The sequence below is a fragment of the Temnothorax nylanderi genome, unplaced genomic scaffold, assembly GCF_030848795.1.
Source record: "Temnothorax nylanderi isolate EJ_2023f unplaced genomic scaffold, tnyl_v1.0 TNYL_tig0037_pilon, whole genome shotgun sequence".
NCBI lineage: Eukaryota > Metazoa > Arthropoda > Insecta > Hymenoptera > Formicidae > Temnothorax > Temnothorax nylanderi.
Window position 1 is genome coordinate 320620 of NW_027249099.1, and position 13264 is coordinate 333883.

General features: G+C 40.7%; 3 protein-coding genes across 6 annotated transcripts in view; 2 read left to right on the forward strand and 1 right to left on the reverse strand.

Annotated features, from left to right (window-relative positions):
* The first annotated feature begins 371 nt into the window (after positions 1–371).
* LOC139771221 (oxaloacetate tautomerase fahd2, mitochondrial) lies at positions 372–7256 on the forward strand. 2 transcript variants are annotated; one of them, XM_071703836.1, is made up of 7 exons: positions 372–655; positions 2079–2240; positions 2894–2929; positions 5616–5832; positions 6256–6590; positions 6668–6755; positions 6846–7256. In XM_071703836.1, the coding sequence occupies exons 1-7, from the start codon at positions 507–509 to the stop codon at positions 6906–6908; spliced, it is 1050 nt and encodes a 349-aa protein (XP_071559937.1). In that variant the 5' UTR covers positions 372–506; the 3' UTR covers positions 6909–7256. The 2 variants fall into 2 exon arrangements, with proteins under 2 accessions (XP_071559937.1, XP_071559938.1); XM_071703837.1 differs by lacking the exon at positions 2894–2929 and having other exon boundaries at positions 374–655.
* A 235-nt stretch (positions 7257–7491) lies between these two features.
* LOC139771223 (nucleolar protein 16) lies at positions 7492–8685 on the reverse strand. Its single transcript, XM_071703841.1, has 3 exons — positions 8484–8685; positions 8051–8372; positions 7492–7978 (listed from the first exon to the last, which is right to left on the reverse strand). Exons 1-3 carry the CDS (start codon positions 8588–8590, stop codon positions 7844–7846), a joined length of 564 nt encoding a protein of 187 aa, XP_071559942.1. The 5' UTR covers positions 8591–8685; the 3' UTR covers positions 7492–7843.
* Positions 8686–9690: 1005 nt separating this feature from the next.
* LOC139771224 (atrial natriuretic peptide receptor 1) overlaps positions 9691–13264 on the forward strand; it is a 92770-nt gene continuing 89196 nt past the window's right edge. Inside the window, exons 1-5 of one of the 3 annotated variants that reach the window (XM_071703844.1) lie at positions 9691–10383; positions 10760–11389; positions 11552–11722; positions 12144–12318; positions 12499–12707. In XM_071703844.1, the coding sequence (XP_071559945.1) occupies positions 11173–11389; positions 11552–11722; positions 12144–12318; positions 12499–12707 (772 nt within the window). In that variant the 5' untranslated portion in view covers positions 9691–10383; positions 10760–11172. Of the gene's footprint in view, positions 10384–10572; positions 11390–11551; positions 11723–12143; positions 12319–12498; positions 12708–13264 lie in introns of those variants that run through there. The other 2 variants (XM_071703845.1, XM_071703846.1) reach the window with 2 other exon arrangements.

The following is a 13264-nucleotide window of genomic DNA, read 5'->3' on the forward strand; positions in this document are numbered from 1 at the left end:
CGAACATATAAAACTATAAAACATCTCTTCACGCAAATTTCCTTCTCCCCCATCCATTGCAGTAAGAATGCTGGTAATTGACAAAATTTGTGTGCCTAACAACTAACGTGCGATTCACGTTTCCTGTCGCAGATGTTATTTATTGGCACGATCGATATCGCTTCAAGATAAGATAATATTGTGCAATATCTTATCGTACATCTCGCGAGTATCATTATTACATTCAACAATTCTCTCGTAGTTTCCTCTTTTCTCCCTTTTCCGTCACCTGTCCAAAATCACATCGATCAGCCTTTTCGCCTTTTTATCAAGGGGTCACGTGGTCGTACCCCCTACGTGCCGCACGACACTCGAGAGAGCGTGGCCGTGGCCTCTCGGTAATCTCAGTTGCGCCGTTGCGTCTCGTCTCTCACGACGTTTGTGCCCCTCGAATCGCGTCGGTTTCTCTCTGTTTTTCGCTCCCCGCTCGCCCTCTTACCTCTATCGGCGATAACGTTCGTCGAAAAATGCCCTATCGTGGAAAATTACGACTGCTCGGTAGAGCGTGTGTCGCGTTCGGTAACGCGTGCGGGAAGAGCGAGGGCAATACGTGTTTCGCCGTCGCCAGCATTGCCGGCAGCCGAAACTTCTCCGTCAGCCGCGCGCTCGATATGAGGTGAGTATAGTGTGGAATCCAGGGCCGTAACCAGGCGGCGGGCGTGCGGAAGGTATGTTTCGGGCCTCGGGTGATCGGCGAGCCTTCGAGCTTCGAGCGTCCCCCGATTTCGTTGCGATCCCGTCGCGATTCCATCGCGAACCGTCGCTGTCGCTCCCGACATTCCCGATGCTCCAGAAACCGTCGTTCCGATTTCACGAAGACGGTATTCCTAATCCGATTCCATTTGAGATCGTCGTAGGGATCTCGAAATGCTATTCAGTCGTTTTGTTGACTGGATACATTTCTAGATTCTCTAAAAGACGAAAATTAGATGGTGAATATTATCTCTACGCTCGTCCTATTTCACGATTCGGCCATTCGTCCACGTCTGCCGGAGTCACGCGCACATCCGTCGTCTGTCTCTATTAAAAGCGAATGTATCCGAAGCTACGTCTCCGGGATCCGCCGGAAAATCTTCTTTCTCCCGTATAAAGATCGCGGGATGATAATCGGTTGATTCTTAAATGAAGGGGTATAGAAGGGAATAAATAAGGACGAAAATCGGTATTAACGTCGCATCAGGAATTATTCATAAATAATTAGAGACGTCTGGCGGTATGAAAACTACAGTTTCACGTGGAAAAAATTATCTTATCAATTGCGTTTTTTTTTTCCAAAGTTGTAAGTTTGCGATAGCAATAATTAGGGTTCTTAGAGGATTCGGAAACGTGAGAACTACAAGTCACAACGCAATGCATCTCGAAATGTCACTAATTGCTATATTTTGAAAGACTATAATGTTCATTTCTATCAATGCACAGATTAAAACTTTAATTTCGATTTAATTCACTTTTTATCTTCTTCTAATTTTCAGAACTAAGAAAAGATTAAAAGTAAGTTAAATTGAAATTAAAAGTTTATCTACGTTGGTAAAAATAAAACACACACACACACACACACGTACACAGACGCAACGTGGAAAACACTAATAAAACATATGTCGTTTTTATCTTAATGGACGCACGTGTATTACGAAATTGACATTTAGACGTACATTATCTATTCCTTCCTGCCATTTTACAAGAAATAAATTTAAGGAAAAAAAGGAAGGAAAAAAAAACGAATATTGCGAGAATTATTTCTTAGAGAGCAAAACTATATTTCAACTTATTTTGATTTCTCGACTGTCATGTACAATTACCTATTGAGTTCTCGATAGCGTGTATGATTTAATATTTAATTCATCGTTCCTTCATACTTGTTTCGTTACGTTTCACCGCTTGTCGCGGTTCCGCTTCCGCGGCGAGCGCGAAATGATCAAAGACGCGCCACATTTAGAAAGTCTGGTCACACGTGACGTAACGTAGCACGATAATTAGCCCGACCGGCTCTCGCGACTTGACTTATCCTAGTCGATTAACGCGGCATATATTTTTCGCAGGTTCGTACAGTTCACAAGCAAAAGCGGAGGCCCGCAGCACCTCGGGGTCCAGCTGAAGCAGGGGGGTGACATCATCGCCGTGTCCGCGGTCGACTCGCGGATACCGAACACGCTGAAAAAGTTTCTGGAGGGCGGCGATGATCTTCTCAAGAAGGCCAAGAGGTAGGAGAGCGACTTAAACAGCCGGAGACTTCAAACAGTCTCGGAGGAGTGAGGAGTCTGGTATATTTTCGCGCGAGAGATTACAATTGTACATTACAATATTTATAAGCGCTTAACGCGATCTGCAATCGTCTAACGTGATGACGTAGTTACTTCTTGTCATTAAAATGTGGGCAAATTATGACTGGAAATAATTTGGAGTAGATAAGCAACAAGATAACAGTAATGTTACTCTTCAATTTTGTAATTACTCTCTATTACGGTTTTTTTAATCATAAATAGTGACCAGAAAACTTGATAATTAAATACGTCAAATTGGACTGATATGATTAGAAGTTTGATCTCGGAATTACTTTACAAGTTATTTTTTTTCCTATCTGGAATATATATTCCGATATATACATATAGTATTATGATAACAGGTTGTGCGAGAAAAAAGAACACAATTATAGTAATGCTACTGTAAGAACCTTGGGAATTAAATTCGTCTCTTGATTGGAGTGATATATGATTAAAAGTTTAACCTTGGTATTGTTTTACAAGTTATTTTTTTCTTGAATTTGGGATATACATTTTTGAAATATCTACTATTATATTAACGGGTAATACGAGAAAAGAAAGTGTCCGATCTCAAAGTGAATTTGTTTCGCCAGGGACGACGATTTCGACCTAAGGAAGGCAGTAGAGAGGTTGGTGCTTTCGCTTTCGGCATTCGATTCGTGTGATAAAGTAGTTATTCCCCTTTTTTCTTTCCTTTCGGCTAGTTATCTGTACTTGTTCTTCGCCCACGCACATAATATACGATGCCGTTGATCCTCATTTCGCCAGGATATATGAAGCCGCACCTTCGTTAATCGAATTCCTTTTTTTCAACTGTTATCAATATCTTATCAAGTTTATTGATTTTGTATCCAATCCATTACGTTCATAACAGTCTAGAATTTTCCATTCGTGCTATTAACAGGTATTTTACTAAATTCCGAATTGTTACATATTCCCAATAAAGTTGTAGAAAGTTGTTAAAAATGAAGTAGGTATATACATGCAAAGCACTCAAGCAATTCTTTGCAATCGTGCAAAGTAATTTCTTCTTTCGACGAACGAAAAAAAAAAAGAATAAATTCATGTTATAATCCTCTGCGCGATATTTCATATTCGGCGGAAGAGACGTGAAAGTGACTTTGAAACGCGAGAGAGGAGCAGTACACATGCTATGATGTAATCAATCATATGACGATTGCGTAACGGAATTTTAATCGTGTACAAACAAGATTATCGCCTTATCAAAAATTTGGCGATGGACATCCTGCTCGCGATCCAAATTATTAATGGGAATTTCCGGGACAAACGGCCTTCCAAACACGAGAAACAGTCATTTATAAATATATACTCAAAATACACATTATATCTCATTACCGATCTGTACATCGTCTCTGAACGTAACGATTGACAAAAAAAGCCGGACATGTCGCGTGACGAACATGTAATCACACATAAGTGCCTCGTGAATTATTTTCGATCATTAATGGAAGATTGCTATGCGTCACGTCATCACGTGACATTTATAAATCGTACAAATATTGCATGTTTTCTGTTGTTCGACTTTTATCGATCTCGGCTAAGTCTCGGCAAACACCACCTCTATCGATTGCAGTCCCGCTTAAATACGTGTCATTGAGGGAGCTTTTAAGCTTTCGTACAGCGCGTTTTTATACATCGCATTTTTGCATCACGCATCGCGCGACATTCAACAATTGAGTCTTATCATTGCAACTGACTCTCGATCAGACGCAACTGTTAATACTAACTTGAGACGGCGCCTTGTACCGCTGCCAATTGGCGGACTCTCAAGCTTCTTTGGGACAGCTAAAATTTTTTAAGTGAAAGCAGCACGCTCCGGTGAATGGAGGAGCCCTTATTTATCAGTCCGTCGTCTGACATCACGATTGATCAATTTAATTTAAAAGTAAATGGAAATATAAAATGTAAATGGAAATACAAAATGTACTTCCATTTTTACTTTCAAATTTAATTTATAAATCATGTCAGACGACGTGTTTGACTATCAATTCCCCGCAAACTGGGACAAGTGGTAAAAACGATAATTGATTCGCTAATAGAATATTCGTTTAATTATATACCTTTGAGGCTTCCAGTTTCGGAACATTCATTTACGCAATGTTGCTTTCGTTTACCGTTAATTCGGCACAGGTCATAAAAACAGGCATGAACATTTCTCCACGCAACATTGTTTTATTTATAGAAGAGATAACATTTTTTTCTGTTAAGGTCGAATGTTTCCTACACTTTTCATGTTATAATGTAATAAGCTATATATAAAAAATTACTGCTTGCAGTATGTTATAATCGTATGATAGTTGTGTATGATGTTTACTAATAAATCATAAGAATAGTAGTGTAAATTATATTTGTAACATATTCAGTTTTCACATGTTCCTCTATATTATTAATTAGTTCCTTCCTCTGCAATTTTAAGAAGAAGAGCGGTATTCCTTTGAAAATGATGTAAAGAGAAGAAGCAATTATATCAACAGAACTTATTAGAATAGCATTCTTCTTCTTTTAGAATGTGATACCATAATGAAAATTATTTGAATGAGCATGTACTTAATTAATATTGAATGTCTCTTTAAAGAAGTCGCGAAGGTAATTTTGACGCACAAAGGACGCACCAATTTAAAGATTCAAGTTAAATGATATCATTTATATTACACGTCATATTTCGTGACAACGTAAGGCTTTGCCCGCAACTCTGTTACGTATTTCTGTTACGTAATCTCATCTTTGCGAAGCGTAAATCAATGAGGAAAACATTTGTAAAAACTACGGGCGTACGTTGTGGTGCAATTAACCGGAAACGGCGGCACGGCGAACACAATAGAAATGTAAATCATGCTCGGTTCACCCGCATCAATTTAGCAGCACGGAATTATCGGCGAGATATTGAACGCCAGCAATAATTGATGAGATTTAGACATAGGAGTAATTAATAGCGTTATTACACGCTTATTGCCGTAGGTTGGATCTCCTATGAAAGCCCGTTTGTTGCGTACACAGAACCGCATGTCACTCATCGACAGCGATTACAGTGATTATCTATTAACAAGATTGCGCATGGAACAGGAAATGCGGGACGCATTTCTGCATGCGAATATAGGCCGAATTTCCTCTTTTCCTGTTCTTCGCCGTCCGCTTCCTTCTGCCTCTTTTAATACCGCGAAGCTTATAGACACTCACACCGTAGGAAGAAAAAAAAACGTGCTTAACCAGGCCTCGCGTGCAAGTTGATTAACTTTGATCGGATGATTCCGAAGCCTAATCCACGACGCTGAACATGAGCACGATTGGTTACAGAATAGTCGCCGAGGGACGGAGCATCACGCCCGAGGTCGACGTGAACTTTCTGGCGCCGGTCACGCGGATGGATAAGCTCGCCTGCATCGGCCTCAACTACAGCGGACATTGTCTGGAGCAAGGTATACCGACTCCGGAGAGTCCGGTAGTCTTTAGCAAATTTCCCAGCAACATCATCGGGCCGCGCGACAACATCCTGCTGCCGAAGATCTCGGACGTAAGTCGACGGCGAACGAGAGGAGGAGGAGGAGAAGGGAAACGCCGCGCGGTCGGGTCGAAGCGCGGGGTGTCCCCTGATCGTGTCGATTCCGCGTTGTATCTGGAACCGTGTATTTTTAGTCCGCCGGGATTACGTCACGACCCCCCGCTTTCGTTTTCGTTATATCCATTTCAGGCCGTGGGCATTGCGCTTTATTGCGACAGCTTTTTCTTTACAAGCGGTTTCTTGCGAGGTCCGTAGCTTGAATACCGGATTGCGGTCGCGTGTCCGATTGTTCGACACACCGTCATTGATTCATTATGTAGCTTGTCCTTGACACTCTGAATAAGTAGGATGCGGCACGTGATGTTTGTACGTTCCGGAAATCGCGCACGCTCGGTCGTAGCCCGATTAAAGTATGATTGATTTTCAAATTTGCAGAAAGTCGATTGGGAGGCCGAGCTGGCGATAGTGATCGGCAAGAGATGCAAAGGCCTCAGTAATGACGACGTCGAGGACTGTATCTTCGGTTATACGGTGGCGCAGGATATATCGGCGCGCGACTGGCAGAAATCGAAGCGGAACGGCGGTCAATTCCTGCTTGGCAAAGCGATGGACACGTTCTGTCCTCTTGGCCCGGCCGTGGTCACCAAGGAAGCGATATGCGACATCAACAATCTGTCCGTGAGGACATGGGTGAATGGCAATTTGAAACAGGACGGCAATACCAGCGAGCTCATCTTCAAACCTCACGAAATAGTCGCCTATCTTTCGCAGTTCGTATTTTTCACGACGATACGCCGACGATGCAATTGAGAATACGCGCAATAACGATGCTAATTAAAAATTTCAGATTTATGACATTGTTACCAGGCGACGTGATTCTTACCGGCACGCCGGCTGGGGTAGGATTCACACGCAATCCACCTGAATATTTGCAGGTATGTTCTTATATTTAATAAATTAATTAAATTATATTCTTCATCGTGTGTGTATAATCTGCGTATTTTACACTCGATCGCGTGTTTCAGCGTGGCGATGTACTTGAAACCGAAATCGAGAGTCTGGGACGTCTAAGAAACAAAGTGATCTGAGACCAAAAGATGGAGCATACCTTCGGAAAGCGTTAACAGAATTTCGTGATTTTCATAAGACTGGACTTACGTTCCTTCAGGGATCGACATCCGCGATGACGTTGAATCAAACCAGGATTTGTATCCTGATTTGTATTTGTAGGGATTTCGGATACGTATGTAAGAATAGGTATTCTCGAATAATGCCAATAATTTCAGCGCGATTGCGAATGTTTATGCCAGAGGTAGCATCACCCCTCTTCATTCAGGGCACAAACAGGAAACAGGGCGCCTAACAACATCGATAACGCTAATTTTTTATGTGTCACGTATTTTACGTACTTGTATAATTAAAGCAAGTTGTTTCTACCACATGTTTTTATCTCGTACCATCCCACATAAGTTTAATAGCAAAAAGTTTATATCAAATTATATAGGATGTCTTAGATTTTCTATTATCGAATAAAATCTTTCATAAAATCATATAAAAGATAATTTAAAATATTTGAATGAAACGCGCGAAGGGAGAAATATTATATTTTGATCGCAATATTTATTCGCGTGCAGTAAGCTTTAATTTATGTAAACTACTAAATTGTCAGTGTAAAATAAAATAACATTTTATTGGCACGAACATTAGTACGCATATCCAATTATGCAAAATACAGCAAAACATGTATTTGTGATATAATCCGTTTATAAATACACGTTCTATCACAGGAAATGCATCAGCATATATTTATATAAAGTGATGAAATAACAAATATATATTCGGAATTATTATTTGTTATTTGCCAATACATTTTGTCAAATGTAACAAAATTTGCTTGATTTCCATCAAGAGATGTGACCCAAATTAGCATAAATTATAAAAGTATATATTAAGTCATTGACTCATATATACGTTAATCTCAATTTAAAAATACAAACAAAATCCTAATATACATTTATGCACGTCAGGACTCTACCTGTACACCGCTATTTTGAACAAATTCGTTATACTGTTCTGGAATTCCTTTAAACATTTTCACCTTAGCTCGTATTTGCTTCCAAGTTAATTGATCATGGTTCTTCTTGTCCCTCGACATTGCCTATACAGAAAACACGCAGATAATTATCTACTTCTTGGGGATAATGATGACTTTACTTGCAGAAAATCTCACCTTGTAATCCTCGCCGTACTTCGTTATTAAATAAGTGAGAAACTGCGCTTGTCCCTTCGGTAATTTGAGAAATCGCTCTCTAGGAGCTTTTGCCTCGGCTTCCAGCTTCTCCGCCACGTAACTCTTTGCCGCGGTCACCTTCATCTCTTCGCTCTCGTGATCCGAATCCTCGCTTCCCGCAACTTTCCTCTTTGCCTCCTCCAGCATCTCGTGCTTTACATTAGGAATTCGCACTGCCTCGTTTGGGTCATACGCCAAACCCATCTTTTTCAAATTGACACGAGTAGATATCTTGTTCTCCCATGCTTTCTTTATTTGATCACTAAAAGTCAAACGTAACAGAGTAAATAAATAGCGATTAATGGTATGTTACAATAAGCTTTTACAAGTATGTTGGGTATCAGTTACACAAGTTCTAGGTTAGGAAATTTACCATGGGATCTCCGGTAGTTTCCGTAGCTTATCTCGCAGCCTCTTTCGATTCACATTTGGATTGAACTTCTTCTTGCGCTTTAGCTTCCTGATTTTTTTTATTTTCATTTTATTTGAGATATTTTCTCAGCGCACGTGTGTACACTATCCGCCGATTTAACTCAACAACGCGTTCCTAAAAACATCTGCCGATCCGCGGGCGTGTAAAGTGGTGTAAAGAGAGAAATCGAGCACGTGATTCGTCTAGTTCCGGAAAACGACGCTACACCGCGCATTCGCAATGGTAGCGTGTCGTGAATCAAAATTGCACCTGACATTTTGGCGTTCGTATGCAATTAAAGGTAAAATGAAAAATATAGTTGATTAAAACAGCTTTAAATTGTTTCAATCAATAACCGTGACGCGCGTTCGAATGTTTAGCGCGTTTAAATTAAAATGGAGTTAAAATTCGAATGAAGAACTCGCGTCGTTTTTGTATAGCGATCGATAAGCGAGGCGTCTTTCGAAACGTTTTTTTTTTTTACATATGACGATGTTTCGGCATTTTCTGCTCGCTAAATTGATAACTCTAAGTTCATTATACAAAAAACTAGAAAAAGATATAGGCGCCCTATTGTAATATGGGCGCATTTTATTTATGTTAAAAAATAACTCTTTCTCTTTTCTTTATAGTAATAACTGTAAAAAGACACACAGAGAGAGCGTACTTATCCTTTTATTATACGCTTAAGAAAAAAGGACGTAAAGTATCAAACAGCCGAAACGGACAATCGTAAATTTCAATCTATAATCATGAATCCCAGACAAACACGAGCAGAAAATCATTACGAACCGAATTGACAGTTCAATCCGGAGAACCGGATGAAGAAACGGGGAAATATCTATCGAGGGGAAGAAACGTCAAAACGGGAAAATGGCAGAGCTAGCACAATGAGGAGAGACCAACCACCGGAGACGATTCTCCGAGCGAGGCCGCGCTTGACGCGATCGAGGGGCGGAGAACCCTCGACGGAAACTCGATCCTCTCGAGATGGAATAGACCCCGACAACCCCCCTGAATGATTCGCGTGGGAGGGGGCAGAGCCGGAGCGAGCCGTGCACGTCGGAGTTTTCGATAACTACTATCAATCGACGCGTGATATCCGTGATAAAGACGCGTGTGTATGTAAGTGCTCCGCTTGTCACCGGGAACAAGGCGGCCGCGTGATCGTGAGGTGTCAGTGTATTTCCGGCGATCCCGATGTGAATCGCGATGTCTGCCTCTCTTCCTCTCGCTCCCCCCTCCCCTTCCCTCGCGCGTCCAGATACTCCCGAAATCGGAATCGAAATCGAAATCGGAATCGGAATCGGAATCTGCTCCTCCACGCATTTTTTTAGTCGATGTAGTCTGATAGTACGCCTCTGATTGTGTTCTTTCGCTGATCGCGGTCGAGCAGCGTCCGGGCGCTCTTCTCTCTCTCCCCGCTTATCAAGCTCGACGAAGCTCGGGGGAGAGAACAAAGGAACGTGGGACGATGCGCGTCCGGCGCGAATGCGAACGGGTCACGCAAGGATCTTCTTCGTTTGGTCAGACCTAGATTCGGCGTAGTGTTCATTGTGGCAGCTCGCACGTAAATATTTTCCCCGGCCGCGGCGGTCACGTATTGCGCGTATAGGTTCGCTGATAGATTTCCCGGAGTGATCGGCGAGAGAGAGAGGTGTCGCGTACGATAACCGCTTTAAAAATATCCGCGATATGGAATCTAAATAGTTTTAAAACTAATACGTCACGTCTCCGATAAACGCGGCTCGATTACAATTATTGTAATCTTCGATGATGTTCTACGTCTCTCGAAATAATAGATAACGGTAGATTACAGTTGACATTACATAAATACGTTATTTACGAGAATGTGCAACAAGTAAGTGAATCAGAAACAATTGACGTCCGTTCGGTGAAGTTTAATTTTTGGAGAACCTCTCAAAAAAATTCGAGAAGGATTTTTTCTTTTTATTTAAATTCAATTTAAAGTTTTCACTTTTACTTTGAAATTTATTCCTGGTTTTAAAAATGAGAACCTTTATGGAAAAAGTTACATAGTTGCGAAAAAAGCACACGAAACTAAAGCAATTACTGCAATATTTACTATAGTTTCGTGTACTTTTTTTTTCGCAACTATCGTAGTCTTTCTACTGTATTTTTCCGTAAGGTAAAAGTGATCATTTGACAAAACATCTATTCTCAGTAATATCCTATCGAGCTCCGCGCTCACTTGCTCCAATCTGCATTGTTCGTAGTTCTATTGTAATAAAGCCGAACGTACGAGACAAAGTAACACAGCCGTGTAATGCATTCGCGTAATTCGTTAGAGGATAATCCGCTTGGCGATACTCTCCGCTGAACCAGAAGAAGCGGCAAGTGAAACAGCTGCCGATACAGTCGGACAAACCGGCAGGAACTCGAGAGTGTAACGTAAACGTGTCGGCTGTCGGCGCGAATGAATCGCAAGGACCGCGGCGCGATCGCGAGACGGCGAAATAGTGATCTCATGAATCAGGATCTCGCACATGGTGAGCTCTTCTCGCGATGATAAAGACGTTTATCGTCGTGATCGCCGGTGACGTCGGGACGACGATGCTTCGACGCGATTTCCGATCCGGCGCGACGAAGGACTCGATCTGATACCGAGATCGCCTTCTGGTCCGCACCCATGGGTTCCCGCAGGATCGTCATGCTGACGATCCTATGGCTGATACATCGGGCGGAGGGCAAAATCACGTGCCGCGAGGTGCAATTGCATCGCGACTGCGAGGCGTTGTGCAGCACGAATCGCGACGGCGTCGTTTCTTGCGAGCTGAGGGTCGCCGTTCTCCTGCCGGCGGATCCAAGATACGATATTTCTCTGCCTAAGGTCCTCCCGGTCCTCGGTAAGAGCTACTGCGAGCATCTCAGACAAACTATGGGACCGGCAAACGCGAGGAGTTGAATAAAATCAAATTTTGCCACGCGCCACCCCTCGCAAGTTTAGCTCTGTTCGAATCTGTTACTGTGCACTGTGCAGAAGAGCATATCGTCTTTCTCATTTACAGATTTAGCGGAGTACGAAGCGAGATCGCGGAATCTGTTACCGTACTGGCTGAAGCTGAAGTTCGTGCCGCAAGACGATCATTGCGATGCGATGTACGCGCAAATCGGCGCGATCGACAGCTATTCGCATTGCGTGCACCTGTTTCTTGGGCCGGCATGCGATTATTGCGTCGGTACGTCACTTGAAATTATTTTAATGAATTCTACCGAATCCCCCCGTAAAATATTAATTGCCTGCAGTCTGAAAATAAATGATTCTAAAACAATCTCGGTTTATGCTTTAATCCACATATAAATTACATCCGTTAAAACTGAGTAAGCTGTTTCATTATATAAGATTTGTTTTAATATATTACATTAAATTTCCGTAATCTTCCGCATAAAGATTTATGTGTCAAAATGATTTCATTGTAACCGCACTACAAGAGCGGATTTTAGAATAATTTTTATGTTTTATATTCTCCTTTTTTGTCTTTTTTATATCTTTAAAATATAAAATATTTTTAACATATGGCATATTTTTTCTGAGCTGTTCTTCTTTTATTTTTTATACTGTTTCCATTATTGTGGTATTATTTAAGAGTTTTCTTTCAGCGGTCGTCGGCAGAGTGGTCAAATTTCTTGGAGCACCTTTAATTACCACAGGAGGCTTTACTTTCGATTTCACCGAGAAAAAAGTCGAATGTAAAGATGAATACTTCATGACCACAAGAATCGGAAGTTTGGCCTTCAGGGACATCGCCAATTTTTTTGTGGCTATAATGAATCGGTATGTATTTATGGGTCAAAGTTTATGCATCGATTAAAAATTGATGTAATAAAAATTTTGTCTTTATGTGTTTCTTCAAAAAGAGGTTAATATATTAAACAAATTATATTACAAACAGAAAACTAAAAGCTGAAGGATCATAACAAAATTTTCTTTTACTTTTTCCTTCCTATGAATTAGTTACAAGTGGCGAAAAGTGCATCTCGTTTATGCAACAAACGGGCAAAATCAAGTCGGTGGTAGACATACGTGTCAGCTTATGATGAAGTCAATGGTTGAATTCATCAAGAAGGAGCATGATATTACTTATGGCACTTTCGACGTCGAAGCTACGACTCCAAATGATTATCCGGAGGCCTTGAAAGATCACGTTAGCAATTCGTACGGTGGTGAGTGACTTTTTTTAAAAATTAATTATTATATAACACTTAAATCAAGTTTTTGAAAATATTATATCGGAAAGATGATTCATTGAGACGTCGAAAAAAAGCGTTTCAAAATAAATTCGATATTTACCCAATTAAGTTATACGTTTGCGTGCACAAATATTTTAAGATAAATAATGGAAAATAAATTCTACATAAAATCTTCTTTTATACAGTAAGAAAAGTGTATAAAACAGTTAAAAAAAAAGTTAAATTAAATTTTATGAAAAATGCAAGGGTATTATCACTAATCAGTAAAAGTAACAAGCGGAAAAGTTGCTTCTTTTGCGTCTTTAGACGTCAATTGACAAATAGCTGGATTTAACATTCAGATCATTTATGAATAAAATTGTCATAAAAAAGTATAAGGAGCTTTCCGAGAAATGACTTCGTCAAGATATCTAAAGGGTTAATTACCGATATATATATATTCATTTATCTAACGATATAATTATATTCCACTGTCATTCTTCCTCATACGAAATACCACACTATCGAAATCAGATTAAAAAGATATTAAT